Consider the following 27,669-nt stretch of genomic DNA (forward strand, 5'->3'; position numbering starts at 1 on the left):
TCCTCTACCCAGTCCTCCAGTGGGATAGTCTTCATCAACCCCAGTCTCTCCCCTCTCCCCAGTCCTCCAGTGGGATAGTCATCATCCATCTCTGGGATAGTCTTCCTCCTCTCCCCAGTCCTCCAGTGGGATAGTCTTCATCCCTCTCTCCTCCTCTACAGTCCGTCTCTGCCTGTGTCTCATCCCTCTCTCCTCCTCTACCCAGTCCTCCAGCATCTCTTTACACCTGTGGGGCTTCTCTGTACAAACATGTTTGGGATAGTCTTCATCCCTCTCTCTTGATCAGCCCCACTCCTCTAAGAATGACTCCTTGTCCTCCAGTGGGATTCTTCATCCCTCTCTCCTCCTCTACCCAGTCCTCCAGTGGGACTGAGGTTAATTAATATTGGATCACTTCACACAATAGTTTAGTCATCCCTCTCTCCTCCTCTCTCCTCCTCTACCCAGATTGTCTTCATCCCTCTCTCTCCTCTACCCAGTCCTCCAGTGGGATAGTCTTCATCCCTCTCCTCTCCTCCTCTACCCAGTATAAAAGGTGGGATATTACCCTCTCCACAAAGAGAGCCATAGTCCTGACCATTCGCCCACAAGTCATTTGGTCCTCCAGATAGTCATTAATCCTCCAGTGGGATAGTTGTTTTGAGTGGGAAGTCTTCATCCCTCTCTCCTCCTCTACAAAAATGATGTGTTTTTTTCCTCCTCTACCCAGTCCTCCAGTGAGTCTTCATCCCTCTGTCCTCCAGTGGGAGATCAGTCCTCCAGTGGGATAGTTATTCAAATCAGCCTTTTGTTCCCCCCAGTCGTGGGATGTAATGTGGGATGATCCCTCTCTCCTCCTCTACCCAGCCTCAGTTGAGGGATAGTCGCTTAGATCCTCTGACATGGTCCTTTTAGTCATCAAAAAAAAATGTTTACCTTTTATTTATACAATTAAAAGAACACATTTGAATTTACATTGAAGACCTGTCGAACGCATCAATAAACAACAACACAACAATTATACTGTACATATCTATATTTACGCATCAATAAACAACAACACAACAATTATACTGTACATATCTATATTTACGCATCAATTACACAATAGATGAAAAGCGAACACAAAACCCGGAAAGCAAAAACACAATAATATGAAACAACCACATTCTTCAGTAAAAAGGTCCTCAAAACATCCTGCCCGAATTGCAGTACAAGCACCACATTCGCCAACTTTAAGGAGATCGTTCCACGTGAGAGGTGCAAAGAAAAACGTAAAGCCGTGTTATCTAACGCAGTGGACATTGAAGGGCTCTCCAGAGAAAGCCATCCCTGATTCCGGTCTGGTAACATACTTCTGAAGGTTAACAATAAGATAAGGTATGGCAGACGTTTATGCAAGAAGGCTTTACAGACAAAAAGATCAAGGAATCGATTGATCGAGACTTCAAGGAGGCCCGTACAATGACATATACTGAACAGACCTGTGCGGAAAACACTTATTTTGTAGTTTATTTGAAAATACCAACTTTTCAAATACTCAAAGTAGTTTAAACTACAAGGCAACTATTTTATTTGATATTTACCAAGCAATAGGAACACCTTTCTAATATTGAGTTGCACCCCCCATTTTGCCCTCAGAACAGCCTCAGTTCGTTGGGGGATGGACTTTACATAGCATCCACAGGGATGCTGCATCATGATAACTCCAATGCTTCCCCCAGTATGTGGACACCCTTTCCAATGAGTGGTTTCTGCTATTCCCTGCTGTTTCAGCCACACCCGTTGCCGACAGGTGTATAAGATCGAGCACACAGCCACGCACTCTCCATAGACAACCATTGGCAGTATAAATGGCCTTACTGAAGAGCTCAATGATTTTCAACGTGGCACCGTCATAGGATGCCACCTTTCCAACAAGTCAGTTTGTCAAATTTCTGCCCTGCTAGAGCTGCCCTGGTCAACTGTAAGTGTTGTTATTGTGAAGTGAAAATGTCTAGGAGCAACAACGGCTCAGCCGTGAAGTGGTAGGCCACACAAGAACGGGACCGCCGAGTGCTGAAGCGTGTATCGCGGAAAGATCGCCTGTCCTTGGTTGCAACCTTCACTACCGAGTTCCAAACGGCCTCTGTAAGCAACGTCAGCACAACAACTGTTCGTTGGGAGTTTAATGAAATGGGTTACCATTGCCGAGAAGCCACACACAGGCCTAAGATCACCATGCGCAATGCCATGCGTTGGCTGGAAACGCTTTCTCTGGAGTGATGAATCAAACTTCACCATCTGGCAGTCCGACGGACGAATCTGGGTTTGGCTGATGCAAGTAGAAAGCTACCTGTCCCAATGCATAGTGCCAACTGTAAAGTTCGGTGGAGGGGGAAAAATGGCCTGGGGCTGTTTATCATGGTTCGGGCAAGGCCCTTTAGTTCCAGTGAAGGGAAATCTTAATGCTACAGCATAGAATTACATTTTACACGATTCTGTGTTTCCAACTTTGTGGCGATAGTTTGGGGAAGGCACTTTCCTGTTTTAGCATGATAATGTCCCCGTGCACAAAGCGAGGTCCATACAGAAATTGTTTGTCGAGATCGCTGTGGAAGAACTTGACTGGCCTGCACAGAGCCCTGACTTCAACCCCATTGAATACATTTGGGATTAATTGGAATGCCGACTGCGAGCCAGGCATAATAGCCCAACATCAGTGCCCGACCTCACTAATGCTCTTGTGGCTGAATGGAAGTAAGTCCCCGCAGCAATGTTCCAACATCTAGTGGAAAGCCTTCCCAGAAGAGCGGAGGCTGTTATAGCAGTAAAGGGGGGACCAACTCCATATTAATGCCCATGATTTTTTAAACGAGTAGGTGTCCATATACTTTTGATCATATAGTGTATATAAAACACAGGAAAATCATGCTTTTGACAGCACTGGGCCATTAAGAACATGATTTCCAACCAAAGAAGTAGTAAAGATGGTACTATGACCTTGTCTGAATCCTGACTGGTGTACATATAGAATACATTTCGTAGTTTAAAAGGATCTAAGTTGAGTTGGCAAGAGAGTTTGGAAATGGGGCGATAATTATGTAGGTCACACGGGTCACCAACATTGTGAAGGGGAAGTATATTGGCTGCCTTCCAGACCCTCGGGATGGTACCAGAAATAATTGTAAGGTTAAGGCTGCAATATGTGACATAGAAATGTTAGTAATAGATCTGTCATTCTCATTGAAAGCAAGTCTGAGGTGTGGTGGACATGTTCTATGTGCTCTATTTCTATGGTTCCCGTTCTTAAGTTTCGTTTTTGTGACTTTTACTTTAGGTTTTCTACACCAGCTTCAAAAAGCTGAAAATACTATATTTTTGGTTATGGAAAATATATTTCACAGCGGTTTAGATGGTGCAATGATTCTCTACACTCTACTTGCTTGTTTTGTCACGTAAACTGAAATGAGGCAAACGATTACAATTTTAGCAACCAGAAAATGGCGGCGCGATTTCTGCAGAGTGCACCCTTAAAAATGTGTTCAAGGTTCTATAAATCAGATGAGCAGAAAGCTGCAGCGAGAAAGGACCAGGCAAATCAGCCCCAGTGGATTCTTTTTTAACATCAATGTGGCGCAAGGCCTCCAGCACATCACAGGTAGAAAGTTGTTGAAATGAAAACAAAGAAGTTGACGGAACTTCCATAGAGCCAGCTGGAGGCTGGAAGAGGGGCAGGCAGTCGACTATCTCACCAGGGTCAATTAAACCACCATTTCTTTCAAATAAAACGCCTGCCGAGATAAAGGCTTTATTTCTCATTTTACTCAGTAATGATGTTAGTCTGACACAACTTGCTTATGCAGGAAAGGAATTTCCTCTCCTCTGTGCGTTAACTGATTTCCAAAATGTAGACAGATCACCAGCAGAGTCTGAGATAGATTTGGCTTTCTTGATTGAGGAAGTGCATCTATTTCTTAATTGCCTGAAAAGCAGCCAATCAGCTACACAGTCAGGTGGTAAATCCCAGATAAATGTGTATTTTGGTTTATGGACACGTGTACAACCAGAACCAACAAAAACATTTTTTTTTTGGGGGGGTAGTGGTATTTAGAGAACGTGAAGCCACCTCTCCCAATTGTTTTCAGTCTGTTACACTTGAAGATTTTGTAATCAGCAATGTCAATGTCCTTATCCAGGATCGAGCCGTTTAGCCAAGTCTCTGTGAGGACCATAATATCCGAGCTCGTGTCATGCACCCACATATAAAGAAGGTCCATCTTTGACATCAAACTTCATACTCTACGTTGACAGCCCGAGCCCTCTACGCAATTTGAAAACAGGGGGGGTATCCATATTTGTGGTATTTGGAGAAAAAAAAGGCACTGGACAAACTTACCACAGTGGGCTTCCAAACTGGGCTAACTGTAACAGAGCTAACATATTATCACTAACAACACCATTGTGAATATGGATGTCTGTAGCAGTACGATGATAACTCTCTGAAATAGTGGGAATGGGGATAATTACCTGAGCAAGGGGTTGGGCTGTTTTCTTAGGCTCTTAGATTGTGATGTGGTTCATCTTTGCTGCTCTCCTTTAATTATGGCCCTCCCCTGGGACGCAGCAGGGTAGTTAAACAGAGAAATCAGCATTAAAGCAATTATTGGATCAGAATGAATACAATCCTGTCATCTGTAATCATTAGCGGCGGCTATGCCTGGGAGAAAACAGACTGTATCCTTCTCTCTCTCTCTCTCTGACTTCCCCGTCTGTCTGTCAGAAGGCAGGGAGCTCAGTCATCACTAGTCAATACCACCATATTCTTTTCTCCTCTTCAGTTACCAGGGGTAGCAAAGGACAAGTTCAGTATATAATGATGTAGGCCCACTCTGTTGGTTCTGTAGACCCACCCTGTTGCTGCTTACAGACCCATTCTCTGTCCTCTCTCCTTCCTATAGCGGCAGCGAGGTGGACTAGGACCAGTTCTCTTTGTAGCTGTAGTTCTCTTGCTACGGTTTGTTCTGTGGTTCTATTTGGTTCTGTTGTAGAACCATACTTTGTTCTCTTCTCTCCCAATAGCTGCAGACCGAGCTGGACCAGGAGTACCAGGACAAGTTCAGACGGTTGCCCCTAGAGATCCAGGAGTTTGTCCAGGACAGCAGCAAGGCCAAGCTTAGCGATGACAGTACCCATGGCAACCTGTCTGTCTCCTCGACGACCGAGAGGCTCAACCACAAAGCGTCCCAGTCAGAGGATGATACAGAAGACTCGTCGGAAAGAGTGTTTGACACACCCCTTTAAGACAAATCTGAAATGACACCCTTTTCCCTATATAGTGCAGTACTTTTGGCCGGAGCCTCACATAAAGACTGTCCAAAAGTAGTGCACTATATAGGGAGTAGGCTTTAGAGACGAAACATCATTAGAGACTAAACCCTCCCCGTCCTCGAATTGGACAGTTCTAGTTGGTCGTTCGAGGTGAAAATTGCCATTCTAGGGACAGCTTACCCTGCGCTAACTCCTAACCTGAACCAGTAGGGGGGTTAAATAATATCTGACCATGGACCAGTAATAGGGAGCCCCTACTCTGTAGTTCTATTCAGATATGTAAATACTTGTTTTGTATTTTTGTGTGTTTTTGTTGTTTTGCTCCGGAGTGGTGCAGACACAGGATACGTGTATGTGTGACTCGGCACTAACTATGCGCAGGAACTAAGTTACATACTTGAACCATTGCACAGACAGAATCATTTCTTTTTAAAAAATTTAAAAATGTTTTTAATGTGTTCTTACTTTTTAAAAAGGACAATGTTTTAGGTGTTTAGATTACGTTCTCACAATGCTGACTGTAGTGTAGGTCAGTCAGTGGTGCCAATGTTTTGATTTCACTGTGCACTTAGAGAATAGTTATGAGTATCATTGATTTGACATTGGTTAAGACCAGGGCAATGTTGAATTTGTAACGTACAATGGCACCGCAATGTAAAGTGATTGCATTGCAAGCCCCAAATAAAGTCCAGGCATAGCAAGTCAATTTCAACTTCCTGTCCAACCACTGTGGACACAGCCTTTATTTTCTTTATTGAAAAGTACGAATCGCTCCTAATTTATATTTTGCACTGAAGGCTTTCTACAGAACTAACTCTTCTAATTCTATCGTCGCCACCAAGCACTGGAGGCTTGCTGGTTCTATTTCGTCCTCACAAAAGTAAGTCTACTCTGTGTTGCTGCTACCTTGTTTTAATATTTTTTTTGTCCTATTTTGCTTTGTAAGATATATTGGCCTGGTCGAGACGTACTTATTTTATCGTTTGGATTTTTTTCATTTTTGTAATGCTTTTGACAAGTTAGCGTTTAGATTGTTTATGGTTAATCCTGCCGTGGAGGGGTGGGGGGGTGCGGAGGGAGGGGAAATGGATGGGAGGGGCTGAGGGATGGAAGGAGGGGATGAATGGAGGGGGGTGATGAGGGATGGAGGGATGATGAGGGATGGAAGGAGGGTGATGAGCGATGGAGGGAGGGTGATGAGGGATGGAGGGAGGGTGATGAGGGATGGAGGGAGGGTGATGAGGGATGGAGGAGGGTGATGAGGGATGGAGGGAGGGTGATGAGGGATGGAGGGAGGGTGATGAGGGATGATGATGAGGGATGGAGGGAGGGTGATGAGGGATGGAGGGAGGGTGATGAGGGATGGAGGGAGGGTGATGAGGGATGGAGGGAGGGTGATGAGGGATGGAGGGAGGGTGATGAGGGATGGAGGGAGGGTGATGAGGGAGAGTAAAATCACGTATCTGCATGTCGTTGAACTATTGTAAATGTTAATGTAGCAGAGAAGACGTAACGTAAATGTAAAATGTACATTTCTCTGTCCTCTTGTACAGCAGATCACTAACCTGACCTTAATGATTTGAAATCAAACTGAAACTGCAACTATGACATTGTTTGTACAGTACTAGTGATGAACTACTTGTGTTGGTATGGGATAAAAATGAAAAAAAAGACTATATCACTGCCCCTTACCAAACACTGAAATTGTTAACACTCTGACACACACACGCACACACACATTTGATCCATTAACATTAAGACACTAAAATGATGTCCCGGGCCTTTTCAACATTTATACCCTAAATGTAGTTTTATGATCAATACATGTCCCAAATGTTTATTCAATGGTTTTCCTTTGGTAATATAATGTAACTACTTACTGCCCAAGACAGTCATCACAGATAATGTTTGCAACATGGTAGATTTGAACTGTTTCTAAAGCCAAACCTCTGGTCATTTCATGTCCATGTCAAATATTGAGTGCACCGCCCCTAACAGGATCTTGTACACTCTTGGTCCATTCATCCTATGATATGTGACATCATACTAAATGAAAATGTCAGTCAAAGACCCTGGACAATGTTTAGGACCTTCCAACCTGTACAGGGCCATACATACACCACATTGATGTGTCTGCTGTCTGCATACTTATTTCAATTGATTAACTTGAAGGATCACATTATAAAGTGTAAACAAGTATAACTTGGTTTCTATAGAATACGGTTCTTATTGATGTGAGAGTCCTGTGCCTTTTGAATAGGTTTGCCTTGTGTTGACGTCGAATGTGTGAAATGCATCTTTGTGTAAAAATGCCATTGTATTATACGAAGCTGTCTGTTATTGGATAGGCCGTGTGCACTTTTAGTACGGTACCACTACTGAGTTAAAAACACTTGCGATGATGAAGAGTATTTTGAGAAGTGGCTCCTTAAAAAGACAATAATTATAGACATGTATTTTTATTTTGTCTTGAACCACTTGTTTCTGTTCTTCAACCTAAGTGTATATGCATTTTGTTGTTGTAAATGTGCGTATGATGTCAAGGAAAAACATTGAGATGATGATCATCGTATAGAAGTGTAAAGGGAATCTGCTTGTGATTAATAAATGTGGCTATTGTACATTGCTGAAGTGAACACTTGTCTTTGTTGATTTGTAGTTCCCAGTAATACTATGATAGATGTTTTACCTCCTATGCAGGTGAAGCAGGTTCACTGTGATGCTAACAGCTTCACTTCCTCCACTGTCCCTGTCCCCTTACTAGGCTCACCTTATTGTTCTGAATCCTTCCCAAGAACATCCACTAAGTCAGGGTCACACTGAGTGTACAACACTTTTGTATCAAGTTGACTGGATGTCCTATGGGTGGTTCATTCTTGACACACGCCGGAAGCTGTTGAGCATGAAAAAACCCAGCAGCTTTGCAGTTCTTGACACAAACCGGTGCGCCTGGCACCTACGACCATACCCCGTTGAAAGGCACTTAAATATTTTGTCTTTGCCATTCACTCTCTGAATGGCACACATACACAATCCATGTCTCTATTGTCTCACGGCTTAAAAATCCTTCTTTATCCCGTCTCCTCCCCTTCATCTACACTGATTGAAGTGGATTTAACAAGTGACATCAGTAAGGGATCATAGCTTTCACCTGGATTCCCCTAGTCAGTATAAATCATGGAAAGAGCAGGTGTTCCTAATGTTTTCTACACTTAGCGTATTTTGTACTATTACGTGGAGTATGTGTCTACATACTGAAGAGGTAGTGTCTGTGCGTACGTGCGTGTGTGTGTTGTGTGTGTGTGTGTGTGTGTATGTACTGAAATGGCAGACAATGGACTTCCAAGAATGTCACTACTGTGGTCTGTAAGAGGTTTAAGGATAGTAAAGTATATCAACAGTGCAAAGCCCCACTTGCAACCACTGGCAGCTACACTTGCAATCACATTAAAAACATTATCTTAAGACCTAAACCTAAACCTTGTCGTGTATAAAGGGTGTGATCATTGAGCAAGTTCAGGAAGCCAAACTCCTCTGTATGACATTGGATGGTCAATTATCATGGTCAAGTCATATTGAGTAGTTGTGAAGATGGGGATGTGTATGTCTGTTATAAAAAGATGTTCTGCGTTTTTGACACGAAAATCTACTGGGCTTGTCCCAACTTGATTACTGTCCAGTGATATGGTGTAGCAAAGAAAGTCCTAGCAAAGCTTCAGCTGGTTCAAAACAGAGCAGCAGTCCTTAACTGCACACACAGAACTAACATCCAGAGCGTCCCAAACGTGCTCAATCTGGTGAGTATGCAGGCCATGGAAGAACTGGGACATTTTCAGCTTCCAGGAATTGTGTATAGATCCTTGAGACATGGGGCTATGCATTATCATGCTGAAACATGAGGTGATGGTGGCAGATGAATAGCATGACAATGGGCCTCAGGATCTCGTCACAGTATCTCTGTGCATTGAAATTGCCAATGATAAAACGCAATTGTGTTTGTTGTCCATAGCTTATGCCTGCACCTACCATAACACCCCATGGGGCACTCTGTTCACAACGTTGAGGTCAGCAAACTGCTCACCCACACAACTCCATACAGGCTGTCTGCCATCTGCCCGGTACAGTTGAAATCAGGGATCCATCCATGAAGAGCACACTTCTCCAGCGTGCCAGTGGCCATCGAAGGTGAGCATTTGCCCACTGAAGTTGGTTATGACGCTGAACGGCAGTCAGGCCAAGACCCTGGTGAGGACGACGAGCTTGCAGATGAGCTTCCGTGAGACAATTTCTTAAAATTTGTGCAGAAATTCATTGGTAGTGCAAACCCACAGTTTCATCAGCTGTCCGGGTGGCTGGTCACAGACAGTCGCGGTGGTGAAGAAGCTTGATGTCCTGGGCTGGCGTGGCTACACGTGGTCTGCGGTTGTGAGGCCGGTTGGTCTTACTGTACCGGTTGGACATACAAATTCTCTAAAACAATGTTGCAGGTTGTGTGAAAAAACTGCAACATTTTAGAGTGGCCTTTTATTGTCCCCAGCCGAGGTGCACCTGTGTAATGATCATGCTGTTTATTCAGCTTTTTTTTCAGGTGGATGGATTATCTTGGATCTTGGATTATCTTGGCAAAGGAGAAATGCTCACTAACATTTGACAGAAATAAGCTTTTTTTGTGCATATGAAACATTTACTCGATCTTATATTTCAGCTCAACAAACATGGGACCAACACTTTACATGTTGCGTTTAATACATTTGTCCAGTGTATATACATGCAGCTTCTCTTCTGTCGTTATATGTTGCCCTTGAAGAAGAACGTTGTAAATCGATAGAATGAAATTAATGCTTCAATCTCGTTCTCTCTGTCATCTCTGCTTCTTTCCAAGGAGTAGAAATGTTGTAGGGACTGTGGAGAAAGTAGAAGACGTGAAAAACTGGGAAAAAATCTTCCGTGCAAAATGTCCAAATGACATCAGTTTGACCAGTTGCAAGGAAATAGACGGCTGTGAAAAGGACATTTTCTGTGGTTGAAATACAAATCAGCTTTTATGGTGCTGATAAAACACAGCACCTCTACAGATGGGCCCTAACGGTAGCATTCAACATTCTCAGAATTTGCTGAAAGAATTCCATCCTATTTCTCCACTCCTGTTCCCAATGCAATATTTAGATTCGGTGTATCATTTTACTGCAGTAAATGCTTCATTCCGCAGGGGTTAATATCAAGGCTATGCGAGAGGTTTTAGGCCTGCAGTCAGTGTCCAAACTGCAGTTTTCATTTGGCCCATCTGAACAGTAGGCTACAGTTCCCTTGACGTGCCATAGGCCTATTCGAAATCCCCATCTTGTGACTGTCGAATTTGTACAGCGCCTCATAATCATCACACATAACACAGCCCGGGACTGCCATCATCCTGTTTCACCACTTCACCAAATCTTTCCCAAACAATACTTTTCTGGCCCTGCCTTCCCTCTATTTTCAACTCTTCATGTCGCATCTTTCCTCTTATTGAATTCAACGTCGACATTGGCCTTATTCTTTCTGCCCGTTCCCAAAAGCATTCGGCGATTGGCGTGTTGGCCATTTGGCACGCGAACAGTTTAGACCCTAAAGCTTAGGCTTATGCACTAATGCCAGATAGACAAAAAAATAACGAAAGAAAAAAACCCAATATAGGCTAGAGACATACATTGCACAAGAATGATACATGTGTGGATTTCTTTGTTGTTTTGTGTTCCCTTTATTCAACCCTCCCGCCACCCACCCATCCTTCATCCACAAAATACTTAATGACCCTCAACCCGCCCGCGGGGACTGAGGGTTATAAATCAACCCACTCATCACCAACACAGACACACTCTAAAACACACGTTATTTTTGCTGTTGTGTTGTTTGTATTATTTTTGTTGTGTCTTTAACATGTCTGCGACTTTCCTTGTCTTTCAGCATACCAGCGTTTTGCTCAGTTGGTAGAGCATGGCGCTTGTAACGCCAGGGTAGTGGGTTCGATTCCGGGACCACCCATACGTAGAATGTATGCACACATGATTGTAAGTCGCTTTGGATAAAAGCGTCCGCTAAATGGCATATATTATATTATATATTACTTGTCTTGTTTGGTTGTTTTTTCTGTCGACCCCAGGAAGAGTAGCTGCTGCTTCTGAAAAAGCTCATAGGGATCCAAATAAACAAATAAACATCTGTGTTCGTGTAGCATACTGCACTGTAATTACCAGTGGGGGCTGGTGGGAGAAGCTATAGGAGGACGGGCTCATTGTAAATGACTGGAATGGAATCAATGGAACGGTATCAAACACATCGAACATATGGAAACCACATGTTTGACTCCGTTCCATTGATTCCATTCCAGGCATCACAATGAGCCTATCCTCCTATAGCTCCTCCCACCAGCCTCCACTAGTAATTACGTGGGTGCAGGGGAGTATTTTCTCCGCTGCACCCTTAGCACCCATACTTCACACGGCTATGACCACATCCATGTATTGTGATTCAAATTCAGAGGTAGACCATGCAGGGAATCTTCCATACACACACACACACACACACACACGCACGCAAACACAAACACACACACACACACACACACACACACACACACACACACACACACACACACACACACACACACACACACACACACACACACACACACACACACACACACACACACACACACACACACACACACACACACACAGAAACCGCCAAAACATTCCAGGGACCACGGAGACAGCTAATTAACCCTGTGCTGCGCTGGGCTAAGCTGGGCTAGAGGCGGAAGGGGTGGGTCATGGTTTTTAAAATGATTCCAGAGGTTATGTAAACACTGATGCCTTTCCGCTCCCTCCAGTCCAAACACACACACACACACATATATACACACACATATGAGTCCAAACTCCCAGGAATACCGACTGCCATCTGTCCATCTGCTGCGGGGACAAGAGGTGTCGGATAAATAGGTTTTTAATGAAACACACCAGGTCAGTGGAATGGAGAGAATTGGCGGGAGAGGAAGAAAGACTGTGTGTCTGTGTGCGTGTGTGCGTGCGTGCATGGATTGTAATAGGGTTATGATATACTGATGTGTATAACGACAAGCAGCACTTCCTGCTACGGCCAGTGAGATCTGCGGAACCACTCGTGTGCACGTGTGTTATCAGAACATCACGCTGCTGGACCATTATCACTGGGATCAGTCACGTGACTGGGCAGTCGTTTCCTGCCACTTAGACAATTTGTCAGACATTTGAGGACCACTGTTATCTTTGTGTTATACCACTCCAAGACATTCCATAGAGTCTTTATTTCATCAAAGTGTACAGAAGAAACCCTGCTAGGGCCAGACTATTGCCTCTGTCTAGTGAATCAGTCCTACTGGCACAAGGGCAGCTCAGTCATCCTAAGTGTGTGGCATCCAGCTCACCCCTGGTAAGGTTAAGGTAATGGGACACAATTCAAATGACTACTTTTAGAGATTCTAATTACGTTGGTAACCAGTTTATAATAGCAATAAGGCACCTTGGGGGTTTGTGATACATGGCCAACATACCAGGGCTAAGGGCTGTGTCCAGGCACTTCACGTTGCGTTGTGCATACGAACAGACTTAGCAGTGGTATATTGGCCATATACCACACCCTCTTTGGCCTGATTGATTAAATATACAACTGGTAGGACACAGAAATACTTGTGTACTTTTCTAATTATGTGGGTAACCAGTTTATAATAAAATAAGGCACCTTTTGGGTTTGTGGTATATGGCCAAGTGCATTCGGAAAGCATTCAGACCCCTTGATTTTTCCACATTTTCTTACGTAATTCTAAAATGTATTAAATTAATCTATCAATCTATACAAAATACCCCATAACGAAAAATCAAAAAACTGGTTGTTAGAAATGTTTGCTAATTTATTACAAATAAAAAACAGAAATGCCATATTTACGTAAGTATTCAGACCCTTTGCTATGAGACTCAAAATTGAGCTCAGGTGCATCCTGTTTCCATTGATCATCTCTGAGATTTTTCCACAATTTGATTGGTGTCCACCTATTGAATAGATTGGACATGATTTGGAAAGGCACACACCTGTCTATATAAGGTCCCACAGTTGACAGTGCATGTCACAGTAAAAACCAAGCCATGAGCCACTCCTCAGTAAAAGGCACATGACAGCTTGCTTGGAGTTTGCCAAAAGGTACCTAAAGGACTCACAGACCATGAGAAACAAGATTCTCTGGTCTGATGAAACCAAGATAGAACTCTTTGGCCTGAATGCCAAGCATCACCCCACGGCGAAGCATGGTGGTGGTAGCATCATGCTGTGGTGATGTTTTTCAGAGGCAGGGACTGGGAGACTAGTCAGGCAGGATTGAGGGACAGATGAATGGAGCAAAGTACAGAGATATCCTTGATGAAAACCTGTTCCAGATCGCTCAAGGTTCACCTTCCAACAGGACAACGACCCTAAGCACACAGCCAAGAAAATGCAGGAGTGGCTTCGGGACTAGTCTCTGAATGTCCTTGAGTGGCCCAGCCAGAGCCCGGTCTTGAACCTGATCGAACATCTCTGGATAGACCTGAAAATAGCTGTGCAGCGACGCTCCCCATCTAACCTGACAGAGCTTGAGAGGATCTACAGAGAAGAAAGTGAGAAACTCTCCAAATACAGGTGTGCCAAGTTTGTAGTGTCATACCAAGGAGACTAGAGGCTCTAATCGCTGCCAATCAACAAAGTACTGAGTAAAGTGTCTGAATACTCACAGTGGGGAAAAAAGTATTTAGTCAGCCACCAATTGTGCAAGTTCTCCCACTTAAAAAGACGAGAGAGGCCTGTAATTTTCATCATAGGTACACTTCAATTATGACAGACAAAATGAGGAAAGAAAATCCAGAAAATCACATTGTAGGATTTTTAATGAATGTATTTGCAAATTATGGTGGAAAATAAGTATTTGGTCACCTACAAACAAGCAAGATTTCTGGCTCTCACAGACCTGTAACTTCTTCTTTAAGAGGCTCCTCTGTCCTCCACTTGTTACCTGTATTAATGACACCTGTTTGAACTTGTTATCAGTATAAAAGACACCTGTCCACAACCTCAAACAGGCACACTCCAAACTCCACTATGGCCAAGACCAAAGAGCTGTCAAAGGACACCAGAAACAAAATTGTAGACCTGCACCAGGCTGGGAAGACTGAATCTGCAATAGGTAAGCAGCTTGGTTTGAAGAAATCAACTGTGGGAGCAAGTATTAGGAAATGGAAGACATACAAGACCACTGATAATCTCCCTCGATCTGGGGCTCCACGCAAGATCTCACCCCCTGGGGTAAAAATAATCAGAAGAACGGTGAGCAAAAATCCCAGAACCACACGGGGGGAACTAGTGAATGACCTGCAGAGAGCTGGGACCAAAGTAACAAAGCCTACCATCAGTAACACACTACGCCGCCAGGGACTCAAATCCTGCAGTGCCAGACGTGTCCCCCTGCTTAAGCCAGTACATGTCCAGGCCCGTCTTAAGTTTGCTCGAGAGCATTCGGATGATCCAGAAGAAGATTGGGAGAATGTCATATGGTCAGATGAAACCAAAATATAACTTTTTGGTAAAAACTCAACTCGTTGTGTTTGGAGGACAAAGAATGCTGAGTTGCATCCAAAGAACACCATACCTACTGTGAAGCATGGGGGTGGAAACATCATGCTTTGGGGCTGTTTTTCTGAAAAGGGACCAGGACGACTGATCCGTGTAAAGGAAAGAATGAATGGGGCCATGTATCGTGAGATTTTGAGTGAAAACCTCCTTCGATCAGCAAGGGCATTGAAGATGAAACGTGGCTGGGTCTTTCAGCATGACAATGATCCCAAACACATCGCCCGGGCAACGAAGGAGTGGCTTCGTAAGAAGCATTTCAAGGTCCTGGAGTGGCATAGCCAGTCTCCAGATCTCAACCCCATAGAAAATCTTTGGAGGGAGTTGAAAGTCCGTGTTGCCCATTAACAGCCCCAAAACATCACTGCTCTAGAGGAGATCTGCATGGAGGAATGGGCCAAAATACCAGCAACAGTGTGTGAAAACCTTACGAAGACTTACAGAAAATGTTTGACCTCTGTCATTGCCAACAAAGTGTATATAACAAAGTATTGAGATTGAAACTTTTGTTATTGACCAAATACTTATTTTCCACCATAATTTGCAAATAAATTCATTAAAAATCCTACAATGTGATTTTCTGGATTTTTTTCCCTCATTTTGTCTGTCACAGTTGAAGTGGTACCTATGATGAAAATTACAGGCCTCTATCGTCTTTTTAAGTGGGAGAACTTGCACAATTGGTGGCTGACTAAATTCTTGTTTGCCACACTGTACCTAAATGTGATATTTCAGTTTTTTGTTTCTAAGAGATGTGCAAACATTTCAAAAAAACTGTCTTTGCTTTGTCATTATGGGGCATTGTGTGTAGGTTGTTCGGGGGGGACACTTGAATCCATTTTAGAATAAGGCTGTAAGGTCACGAAATGTGGGAAAAGTCAAGGGTTCTGAATACACTGTACCACAGCTAAGGGCTGTATCCAGGCACTTTGCTTAGCAGAGCTTTACTTTTGTCCAATTTTTGCTAACGGATTATTTTTGTGGCTGAGCACCACACAGCCTTAGGGAACATTTATGAAGAGATGCTATTCTCCTGTCTTCCATATTTATATAATTTGACTGACAAAGACACAATGTGTGTCCATTTCTCTCGCTGCTATCTGTGGTCTCAGGAAGAAGACCATTTAGAGCGGGCTCTACCTACTCAAACATGAACATTTACTGCTCTCTCAAATAAACATTTGCATTTGTATTTGTGGATGTTTTACAGCCTACTGTTAGTGGGTTGAGCACTCATAACATAATATTCCCTTACTCCATAGCCTAGGCAGCTATGCTATATTGTAAGAAACGCGCTCATGTGTGTTGATCGGCAGACCTAGACAATTGCTGTTTGCATTGTAGGGAAGGGAAGTCGATACCTCACTGTCCATGACAACTTGCCATTCATCTGCGGCTCACACGCACGCACGCCAACACGCACGCGCGCACCCAGAGTGGAGTTCCTCGAACCGCATCGGGCTAATCTCCACTGGAGGGCGAGTGGTACAACAGGACCGGGTTTGTTGGAAGGGAGGGATAAAGAGAGACAAGGGAAGAGAGAGAGAGAGAGAGCGTGTGAGAGGGACAGAGAGAGGGCGGGAGATACAGCAGCTGGAAGCAAGAGAGAAAATCCCAGCCCAGCCTCTGCAAGCATCATTTTTCACATCGGATTTAATCCGTTCTCGTCGACCACCAATTCACGTAAGGGTATATACATGTTTCTGTCTTTTTGCCTCAAATTGCCTGCAAGTGGGACATTGGAGATGTGTTGCTGAGCACCACAGCTGTACGATTCATATGTATGTGGGTGTCTCTAGGTTCGGAGAGAGAAAACATCTTGTTCATATTGGTGGTTGAAAAAGCCGTGAGACTCTTCAACTCCCATCTCTAGCAGAGCGGCCAGTCTGCAAGCGAATTTCCGCACCACCCGATAGGAAAGCCGCTGCTACGTTGCAGAAACGGGGGCAAATCATGTGGGTTATTTTCGAAAGGGACGGGTCTCGTTCGTGGTTTGATGCAAAAAAATAATAATAATTATAGCTCGTGTACATGCGCGCACAACACGTGCACACATGGCTGTCATATTCATCCGTTTCGTTCGTTCAAAAAAATAAAAAATAAATGGAACGGCGTCCCAGATGGTGTGCAGCGTTAGCTGTCTAGCCGTGCAGCTGTTTATCACCGTCAGAAACTTGACAAATCGACGTTTCCTCCGCCAAGCTAGCGGCTGGCTAGCTGCTAGCGTTAGCTGACGGGACAGACAGCACCAGGGATATCAAGCTTGCTTGCCCATAAAAGTATACTGGCGCGCTGCTTGCTCTGCGTGAGACGGATGCACTTGCTATAGCTACTGTTGGATGCTACGTAGCTAAGCCCTCTTCAACACTATTTGGGTTTAAAACATATATATGGCAGCTACTAGCTAGCTATGAACAAACATACGATTGATTGAACAATAGCTTGCTATATTATTATTTTTTTTTTACATGTTGTGGAAATGGCTAGATCACAACTCATGCCGACGATGTCTGCTGATGTTAGACCGCTAACCGTTAGCCTGCTAACGTACGCGATTGTGCTGATGTTTTAGGGCTGGCTGTATGAGCGGTGTAAAATCATTTGCCATGCACGTTCCGCGTCGTCCATTCACACGCCAGGTGGGAATAAAATCTAGAAACAACGGCCAGCCAATATACTTCTCTTGAGCTATCGTGGCTGAATTCTGTAAGAATGAGCAGACAGCGAAATGCATTAGATAGTCCATTGTTCCATGGCGTTTTCCCATATGTTGCACATTTGCTGTATATGTTGCACATTTGCTGTATATGTTGCACATTTGCTGTTATGAAATGATTGAGAAAGACAACTATTTACATTTGCATTTGACCAGTGAACAGTTACTATGTATGTTGACGCTAGGGAATTACGGACACACACCTGTGCGCGGAACCGCCACCTGTTCGCGTGCACGCGCGGGGCCAATGTCCTGTATGTGCGTGCGTGCGGTCAGTGACAGGGAACAAGAAGTGTTTGGAGACACTTTTTATTTTTTACAATCTCTGCGTTTGAAGTGGCATTTAGCTGGGGGGCGCGAATGGAGACACTCTGGCCAGGACTCGGTCGAAATGCAATGAAAAGTGCCCGTTTTCTTAGCTTCTACCAAAGATATTAACCCAATAATGGTCGAATTGACCTTGTGTAGGAAATAGGTTGCTGTTGGTCACTAAAATGAATTGAACAAGTAATAAACTGCCAGATGAAGAAAGAGAACAGTATTACCATATGTTTGTGTGTCGCATGCTTTTCATTAGACCGGTAGGAAATGAGGGGTTTATAATGGCTAAAAACACTAGTTTACCACAATAACAACCGTACTGTAAAACAAAGGTAACAATAATAGCTACTTAATGCAATGTCTTTGGGTCTCTTAACTGATCTCTATTGAAGAGTTTATGTCTGTCTGTGTGACTGCGTGTGTTGAGTTCAGTAGCTCCTGCCACAGTATGTCTGCTGTGTGTGTGAACCCTACGCAGGTCAGTATTGACAGTGCCATAAGCACTTTTATGGTGATTAGAGAGACAAACATTGCCCTACCTTTCCTCCCTCCCTCGCACAAAATCAATTACCTTACCTGCATGGCATAGAAGCCACAATGTAGCCTAACACTGATTCTGATGAGGAGAGATGGGTTAAGAAGCTTAGTGTGTGGGTGTTTTATTTCGGACCAAAAGGTATGGTAATTGTTTGAGGGGGAAGCTTAGGCTAAATACAGATTGAGGATGTTTGTTCATTGGCCAATACTCAGATGGTGCTTGTGTAAAACATGGCTGCTGCATATTTGACAGGTTGTGGGCCCTGTTCCCTAAAAGGTGATATAAGGCGTTTTATTACACAATGCAGTGATTCTGTAATGGATGTTGACTGTGCTGTGTTAATGGAATGGCTAATGCTGCAGTGTGTGTGTGTGTGTGTGTGTGTGTGTGTGTGTGTGTGTGTGTGTGTGTGTGTGTGTGTGTGTGTGTGTGTGTCGACCACAACAAGTCCCAGGGAGTGGACACCGGTTTAGGCGGCTAAAATAGAAGGATTACGACTCCTCCTGTGTGGCTCTTTGTGGTAGAGGACACACACACACACACATACTGTGTTTAGAGGACAGATGATGGAGAGGTATGTCTATGGAGGACCTAATTCTCCTGTCCTATGTCCATTTTCCGGGACGCAGACTGTTGAACATTTTTTTTGCTGTATCACAAGCTTAAAGACTACGTCCGGGTCAGCAAACTGGGTGAACATTTTTTGCTGTATCACAAGCTTAAAGACTACATCCGGGTCAGCAAACTGGGTGAACATTTGCAGTCATTTCATTGCCATTTATTAATCCAGCAGCAGCTCCAGTGCTTTGTATGCATTTGTGGAAATGGTTGTTAATGCTTGTTAATGCTATGTCTTTTATTAGTTTTAAATGTAATTATAAATAGTTAAGCTAGTCATCTTCCAGTATCCCTAGTACAGTTATTTTTGTATGAGCTAGGCCTACTATGGGCGACAAAAATGCAGCCATGACCACGTTAAAATAGTCAAAAGATGAATTGCATACTTCTTCCCTTCAGCATTGACTATCAGTAAATCAAAGCACAGTTGAAGTCAGAAGTTTACATACACTTGGGTTGAAGTTGTTAAAACTAGTTTTTTCAACCACTCCACAAATTTCTTGTTAACAAACTATAGTTTTGGCAGGTCGGTTAGGACTACTTTGACACAAGTAATTTCCAAGAATTGTTTACAGACAGATTATTTCACTTATTCACTGTATCACGATTCCAGTGGGTCAGAAGTTTACATGCTCTAAATTAACTGTGCCTTTAAACAGCTTGGAAAATTCCAGAAAATGATTTCATGACTTCAGAAGCTTCTGATAATTGACATCATTAGAGACAATTGGAGGTGTACCCGTGGATGTATTTCAAGGTCTTACCTTCAAACTCAGTGCTTCTTTGCTTGACATCATTAGAGACAATTGGAGGTGTACCCGTGGATGTATTTCAAGGCCTTACCTTCAAACTCAGTGCTTCTTTGCTTGACATCATGGGGAAATTGAAAATAATCAGTCAAGACCTCAGATTTTTTTCTGTAGAACTCCACAAGTCTGGTTCATCCTTGGGAGCAATTTTCAAACACCAGAAGGTCTCACGTTCATCTGTACAAACAATAGTATGCAAGTATTAACACCATGGGACCACGCAGCCGTCAATCCACTCAGGAAGGAGAGGCGTTCAGTACTTTGGTTTTGAAAAGTGCAAATCAATCCCAGAACAACTGCAAAAGACCTTGTGAAGATACAGGTACAAAAGCATCTATATCCACAGTAAAACGAGTCCTATATTGACATAACCTGTAAGGCCACTCGGCAATGAAAAAGTCACTGCCATTAAAAAAGGCAGACTACGGTTTGCAACTGCACATGGGGAAAAATATTGTACTTTTTGGAGAAATGTCCTCTGGTCTGATGAAACAAAAAATAACTGTTTGGCCATAATGACCATCGTTATATTTGGAGGAGGCTTGCAAGCCGAAGAACACCATCCCAACCGTGAAGCACGGGGTGGCAGAATCATGTTGTGGGGGTGCTTTGCTGCAGGAGAGACTGGTGCATTTCACAAAATAGATGGCATCATGAGGATGGAAAATGATGTGGATATATTGAATAAACATCTCAAGACATCAGTCAGGGAGTTAAAGCTTGGTCTCAAATGGGTCTTCCAAATGAACAATGACCCCAAGCATACTTCCAAAGTTGTGGCAAAATGGCTTAAGGACAACAAAGTCAAGGTATTGGAGTGGCCATCAGAAAGCCCTGACCTCAAAATCTATAGAACATTTGTGGGCAGAACTGAAAGTGTGTGCGAGCAAGGAGGCCTACAAACCTGACTCCGTTACATCAGCTCTGTTAGGAGGAATGGGCCAAAATTCACCCAACTTATTGTGGGAAGCTTGTGGAAGGCTACCTGAAAGTATGACCCAAGTTAAACAATTTAAAGGCAATGCTACCAAATACTAATTGAATGTATGTAAATTCTGACCCACTGGGAATGTGATGAAAGAAATAGAAATAAATAATTCTCTCTACTATTATTATGACATTTCACATTTTTAAAATAAAGTGGTGATCCTAACTGAGACAGGGAATTTGTATTAGGATTAAATGTCAGGACTGGTGAAAAATGTATTTGGCTAAGGTGTATATAAACTTCCGACTTCAACGGCATTTTATGTGTGATGATGTTGGCTGGTATTCAGGCCTGCTGCATGCTGCTGTCCCCTAGCTCTATTGGTCTGCCCGTGGAGATTTATATGAGAAAACACACACACATACTCACACAGGCCAAGGTTTGTTGTGTTTGGAGATGCTTGTAGTGGTATCATGGTCTTGCCCGCTTCATACTGTAAGTGGTACTTGTGTTTGTTTGGGTCTTCCTTCAGGGGGTTGTTTGTTTTGATACTGGTGAGGTAACCAACATTCTATTGCTGAAGATGTAGGTAAACCAAGTGGGACTCGAACCAGCAACCTTGTATCTGTCAGTCCAACACCTGGTCATCTGGTGGAGTTGCAATGGGACAGATGACAGATCCTGACTTCAGTTGACCTGTGGTTGTCCACTTGAACACCAGGGTCAGGGAAACAGTGGGGTGAAAAATATTTGTAGACCGAAAAATACTGTGCAGATTTCAGAATGGCCAATATTGGAGACGGAAGGAATCAGCTGCTACCTAGGACACATAGTCTCTCTCTCTCTCTCTCTCTCTCTCTCTCTCTCTCGTTCTCTTTTCACACACGGTTTCCTAACCACATCACCCAGCATTCTCTCACCTCCATCTGAGGGGAGGCATGCTGAAACCCTCGTGTGCCTTTTCTCAGCTCTGTCTGCTCTAGGTCAGCCATCTGATTCCATATTGCCATTTCCATCCTTTGTGTTGACTGAGGTATCATGTTATCCTCCCGTCCGGTCCTCTTGTCCTCTTCTCAGCCATGTTGCAGTTATCCATCTATAAAAAAAAATGACATACTGTGTAAGGTCTGGGAAAGACAGGGTAGCCCAGCACACACACACACAAACTCACTGAACATCAGTCGACGTAATAAAGAACAGCTCCATTGTTTGTTTGAACACATTACGAGTCACATCGTTCAGCTTTATTGTTCTAGCGAGACATTTGCCATGCCAGTCCTCTCTTCCGAAGCCTTTATGGTGGTGTGTGTGCGTGCCTGTGTCTGTCTCCAGTCCATCTGTGAGGTCATGTCCATAGTTTTAAGGATTTACTGGTTTCAGGGAAGGATCCTAATCTCCAGAGATTAGACCCAGACTTGTTATTACAGTTTTCCCTTCTCTGATCTCACAGGCCAAGATATGAGTTTCACCCGCTGAAGTTTACTTCATGCTGAATTGGTAAGTTGCTGACTTATTTTCGACCTAATGCCTGTTGGTGTTATCGGTGAAACCAATGGTGGTTGTTTGTACTCTTCGACATCGTGGTTGTCTTGCTAGATCTCAGCCTTCCCTTGTGTATTAAACACACATAATGTTAGATGACGCCTTTTTGTGCAAGGGTTCTAGAAAATGTTTGTGAACCACGGCCTGCCCTTAATGACAGAGACACACGTCCTATGTAATCTATAGTCATACATGTAGGAGCAGGTGATCTTGTCTTCTCGGTACTGTTGAATATGCCAGGAAACAGACCATGGGTAAACAATAGGGCCGTGAAGTCGGACAAAACGAGTATCAAAACGGATATGGGCAATTTTCTGGGTGCCATTATGATCCAAGTAATTTTTGTTGTAATTATCCGCGATTGGAAGAAAGTAACTTTTTTTGGGTGCATCTTTCTCATGTCATTCAGTCACAGAGTTACTAAAACATAATGTACTGTCTTTTAGTCAAGTCATGTGCAAGGTTTTACATGGTCAAATGACTCAACTGGCTAGTTTGCCTGGCTGTAAAGAGAAAGGCGGGCTATGTGTTGACCCTGCTGCTCTGATTGGATAGAGTGAAGTTTCTATTTCTCTGTCCACTCTCTTCATAATTTCACCCAATCACTTTTCCTCGCATGTTTTCGGTCTGATCATTTAGATTGCTGCAGCGTTCTATTATGATAAATCACATGGCGAGGACGTTTGCTATCACGCTATCAATGTGCCTAATATCTAACAAGCGGGCCAAGGGTAGGGAAAAGGATGAAACGCTGATGCGCATTCTGACTGAGTGACAGCAAAGTCGAGGAGACACGCGCGCACACACACACACACACACACCCCTCCGTGCACTGCTCTTAATCGGCAGGTTTTTTTTTTGCAGTGAGAATGTGCAGCGAGGTCTTTTGATAGCATTTATTTAGGCACATTAAAACACTTCAATTCTTTTTTTTATCACAAGTCTCATCTTATCCGACTATCAACTGTCAACTTACGGTTGGTTACGTTTGCGAATACAAGTCGGGCACACCCCTAGGAAACAAAATGATACAGTAGCCATTGTAGACCAGATGTTTTGTGAACATATTGTCTCAAGCTTCCTACTTTTTAAAAGGGAAATGTTCCGTGTTTTTGTATTTTTTTTTTAATAGGAAATTGATATCAGGGTTTGTTCCTATTTTTAACTGTGAGTTGACATTCGTTCACTACCTTAGCTTGGTGCAGTCTTCTGCATTTACCAGAGTTTCAGGCCACATTTCAAGCAAACACAAAACATGCAGTGCATTCGGGAAGTATTCTGACCCCTTGACTTTTTCCACATTTTGTTACTTTATTCTGAAATACCCCATAATGACAAAGCAAATTTTAACATAAGTATTCAGACCCTTTACTCAGTACTTTGTGGAAGCACCTTTGGCAGTGATTACAGCCTCAAGTCTTCTTGGGTATGATGCTACAAGCTTGGCACACCTGTATTTGGGGGGTTTGTCCCATTCTTCTCTGCAGATCCTCTTAAGCTCTGTCAGGTTGGATGGGGAGCGTCGCTGCACAGCTTTTTTTCACGTCTCTTATTTACAATGACGGCCTACCCCGGCTAAACCCTCCCCTAACCCAGACAACACTGGGCCAATTGTGCGCCGCCCTATGGGGCTCCCGATCACGGCCGGTTGTGATACAGCCTGGGATCGAACCAGGCTCTGTAGTGACGCCTCTAGCACTGCGATGCAGTGCCTTAGACCGCTGCGCCACTCGGAAGCCCTTGGCGGCGCACAATTGGCACAGCGTCGTCCGGGTTAGGGAGGGGTTTGGCCTATTGAGATGGTATGATTCAATAAATACGTTTTAAATACGTTTAAAGTGGCAAAGTGCAACTTTTTTAGGCGAACCAGTCAATTTGACATAGAAATGTTCTATGTGCTCTATTTTTATGCTTTCCGATCTTAAATGGAGTTTTTGCGTCTTGCACACCAGCTTCAAACAGCTAAAACAACAATATTTTTGGTTATGGAAAATATATTTCACAGCAGTTTAGATTGTACATGATTCTCTACACTATACTATAAAACATTTTTTGGCAAACTATTAAGAGTTTTAGCAACCAGGAAATGGCAGAGCGATTTCTAAGTAATGCAACATTAATCAAACATGACTAAGCAAAACTGATGATGTGCAATACTTATACCAGTGGTTGGCATGCATTTTGGGTAGACAATTAGGCATTGTTGCTATAATTCTACAGTCGAAATAGGGCTTCAGAATGTGATATTTATTTTGCTCAACAGAGATGAATTTGCTTACATCTTTTTTTGCGTACGAATATCTATAGGCTAATTGCCTTGGGGCTAATTCACCATCTGAGGAAGTGGTATATCAAAACCCATTAGCTAGATCGCTAAATCTAATTTCCTGATAGTTAGTTGTGTAACTTATTCATCTAACAGTAAATGTATGGTCCTAAAATGCTTTGCAGCATAGGATGTCGCCTCTATAAAGGCCTATGCAATCACCTGGAATGTCAGTTGTGCGTATCCCACGCTCCATAAACTATGTCTCTAAGATACTTTTGGTGTTAAAACGGTAAATATTGAGAGTTGGGGAAATAAATGTCATACCTACAGAAAGCTGATACCCTCCTCTCTCCAAAAGTTTCCACTGCGCTCGCCAAACATCCACCTCTCCAGTGCTGGCTGACTAGTCTACCAGCTCACGTTTGTTGCCTATGCTTTGAGTTGAGGAAAGCAGGGCAACATGAGATATGCCACTTGAAGATTTTAAGCATGGGCCCGCCATAGACTATAAGTGCAGCTGATACTGTCCCTTCTATAGGCCTACCGTGGATTGCTGCATGTTGCATAGAATAGTATTAGCCAACTATTGTGATGCATAATTGCCATGATAATTTGGGAAGGTCTTGTCAATGAGCATTATGGGTAATCTAGTCCAATTTAGGGAATATAAAGTGGACAGACGGATGTCACACTTTTTTTTTTGCCTAAAATTAAGAAGATGGGTGCAAAATTGTAGGAGGAGATCCTCCCGTAGCTGAGAGCTTTACATTATTATAATATAGATGGGTCATTTATCTGAGTTTGTTTGAATTCCGGCCTCAGCCTATGAGACATGGAGAGAGCTGGAAGTCACTGAGAATCTACTGCTGCATTGAATCATGTGATGTCACTGGTTGGGTTGAATGATGGACGTGTAAGGTCTAATTTCCTATAGAGTTTCCCACGTATCAATGATGTGAAATGCACTCAGAACATTCTCCATCATCACTCATTGATAAGCAGCCTGTGTGACTGTGTGACTGCCTGAGCACACTTCATTGATCCTGAAAGGCTGTGCGTGTGCGTGTGTGCGTGTGTGCGTGTGTGTGTGTGTGTGTGTGAAGTGTGCTACTGTGGGGTTACGACCGGAACACACCCTGTCACTCAGCAGCAGAGGAATCATACTGTGTGTGTGTGTCCCTAGAGGGAGAATGGGAAGAGAGAGAGAATAGAGAACACCCGATCCTTCACAAGCAAAAGGAGAGAGGGAGAAATTGAAAAAAGAAAGACTTCTCTGTCCCTCCAACAGATGTCTGGTGTTAGCACATATTGACAAGTCAATATCGCTCCTTTAAATCAAATATTTGTCCAAATGATCTTGTCGCCTCAACAGCAGGTAACATCCCTTTAGCCGTGAAATTACCTCAGGTTGGAGGACAGACGCACACACACACACATCTCGCCGCTCACGGGTGGTTCTCCACCCGTGCTTCAATCCACTGTGGGTTTCTGTACATGTGAACGCAATTTGCACTTCCAATTAAACTGACGACCTTCGTTCTAGAATGCAGAACGTGTCTCCTCCTCTCCTGTGTGTCCTCTCCAGGATAGCTATTATTACCCTCAATGTTACGACACTGACACGCTAAGAATAATGTTACGAAACAATGTAACACATCACACAGTTTACTGTAGTACAGAGCTTACTGTAACAGAACATAACATAACACACAGACGCGCACACACACTAATACACAAACACACAGCTCCTTATGATTCCAAGGTAATGCCCAATGACTGTGTATGTGACAGAGAGGCTCGATTCGGTCTTATGTAGAAAAATGTGATACTGTGTTTTTTACATTGGCTAAAAGTAGAGACTCCGAGCTAGAAAATTGTATATCCTACACTACAGTTGAGGAACAATGGGAAAGTAATTCTGCTTTGGAAGTTGATAAATTTGTAACTCCACTTTTGAGAAAATGGCCCTTGAATGTTTTGATACACCTACTGGAGAGCTCTTCTTTGTCTACACCCATTCAGCATAGTTCACACCCTCTTAAGCCTGAGCCCCACCCATCTCTTTAAGGATTCACATGCATGACATCAGCAGCCTGGTGGTCCAAAATAGCTTAACTGGTGTATTTTAACACCAATAAACCCATCTGTTTAAAAAATAAATTTAGTATATGTCAGTCTAGCAAACCAGGCAACTAAAAGCAACTTTCTAAACAATGTTTTTGTTAGTTTCTAGCTTTTTAGCTAGCTAGCTGACCTTAATTTAGCTGGCTAGTCAGTTCAAAAAATGCCCATGTCATATCGCTGACAATGTCTTAACTTTAGCTAATTTGTATTCATTATTACAACGAAAATAAACTCACAACAAGATAATTATTTACAACTTTTAATGGCAAGCTAATTACAGAAAATAGCTTACGGTTGTGAGTGTGACGAAATAGAAGCAGGGGATTCTACCTGAGAATTTTAGAACTTGGACACTGTCTCGTTGGCCTAATGTTATATCCTAATTTGACTTTGGTGCTGGTCATGTTGTTCTTTACATTACCGTCTCTGGTAAACACACACTATATCCAATCCTTCTGTGTGTTCTCTTTTTGACCCCCTCCGCATATGTGCAATCAAACGGCAGAATTGTCATCTCCTTAGCTATCATACTCTGCTTCCACCGGGCATTCCACTGATTTCAAGAACTCTGCCCTACAGAAAGTCGAGAGCAACATTTTTGCAGTTCTTCGGGACATCTTTCAAAAAAGATGCATTCCAAAGAATTACCTACACATACTGAGCAACCCTTTGTTATAGACAGAAGCGTGCTACATGGCAGACCAATCCAAACTCATATCTCTTCATTTCCAGCCCATCCATTATCTCAGCCAGTCATAGTGGGAATTAGGCTCGTATGTTAACAATTGTATTCGTATTTACAGATGGCATACAAGTTTGTTAAGGCACATAAAGTTTAACATG

At 43.2% G+C, this 27,669-nt stretch overlaps 2 protein-coding genes across 6 annotated transcripts in view; both read left to right on the forward strand.

Annotated features, from left to right (window-relative positions):
* LOC118378260 (1-phosphatidylinositol 4,5-bisphosphate phosphodiesterase beta-1-like) overlaps nt 1–6,343 on the forward strand; it is a 246,931-nt gene extending 240,588 nt beyond the window's left edge. For both annotated transcript variants that reach the window (XM_052470709.1, XM_052470708.1), the window contains one exon: nt 5,041–6,343. In XM_052470709.1, coding sequence (XP_052326669.1) covers nt 5,041–5,138 — 98 coding nt within the window. In that variant the 3' untranslated portion in view covers nt 5,139–6,343. The remainder of the gene's footprint in view (nt 1–5,040) is intronic.
* A 10,124-nt stretch (nt 6,344–16,467) lies between these two features.
* The window catches only part of LOC118397711 (1-phosphatidylinositol 4,5-bisphosphate phosphodiesterase beta-4-like), a 167,067-nt gene continuing 155,865 nt past the window's right edge, over nt 16,468–27,669 (forward strand). The window contains exons 1-2 of one of the 4 annotated variants that reach the window (XM_052470717.1): nt 16,468–16,644; nt 22,342–22,388. The gene's annotated coding sequence lies outside the window, so the exon portion shown is untranslated. Of the gene's footprint in view, nt 16,651–22,341; nt 22,389–27,669 lie in introns of all 4 variants that reach the window. The other 3 variants (XM_052470711.1, XM_052470710.1, XM_052470712.1) reach the window with 3 other exon arrangements.

Source organism: Oncorhynchus keta, chromosome 19 (genome assembly GCF_023373465.1).
Source record: "Oncorhynchus keta strain PuntledgeMale-10-30-2019 chromosome 19, Oket_V2, whole genome shotgun sequence".
Taxonomy (NCBI): domain Eukaryota; kingdom Metazoa; phylum Chordata; class Actinopteri; order Salmoniformes; family Salmonidae; genus Oncorhynchus; species Oncorhynchus keta.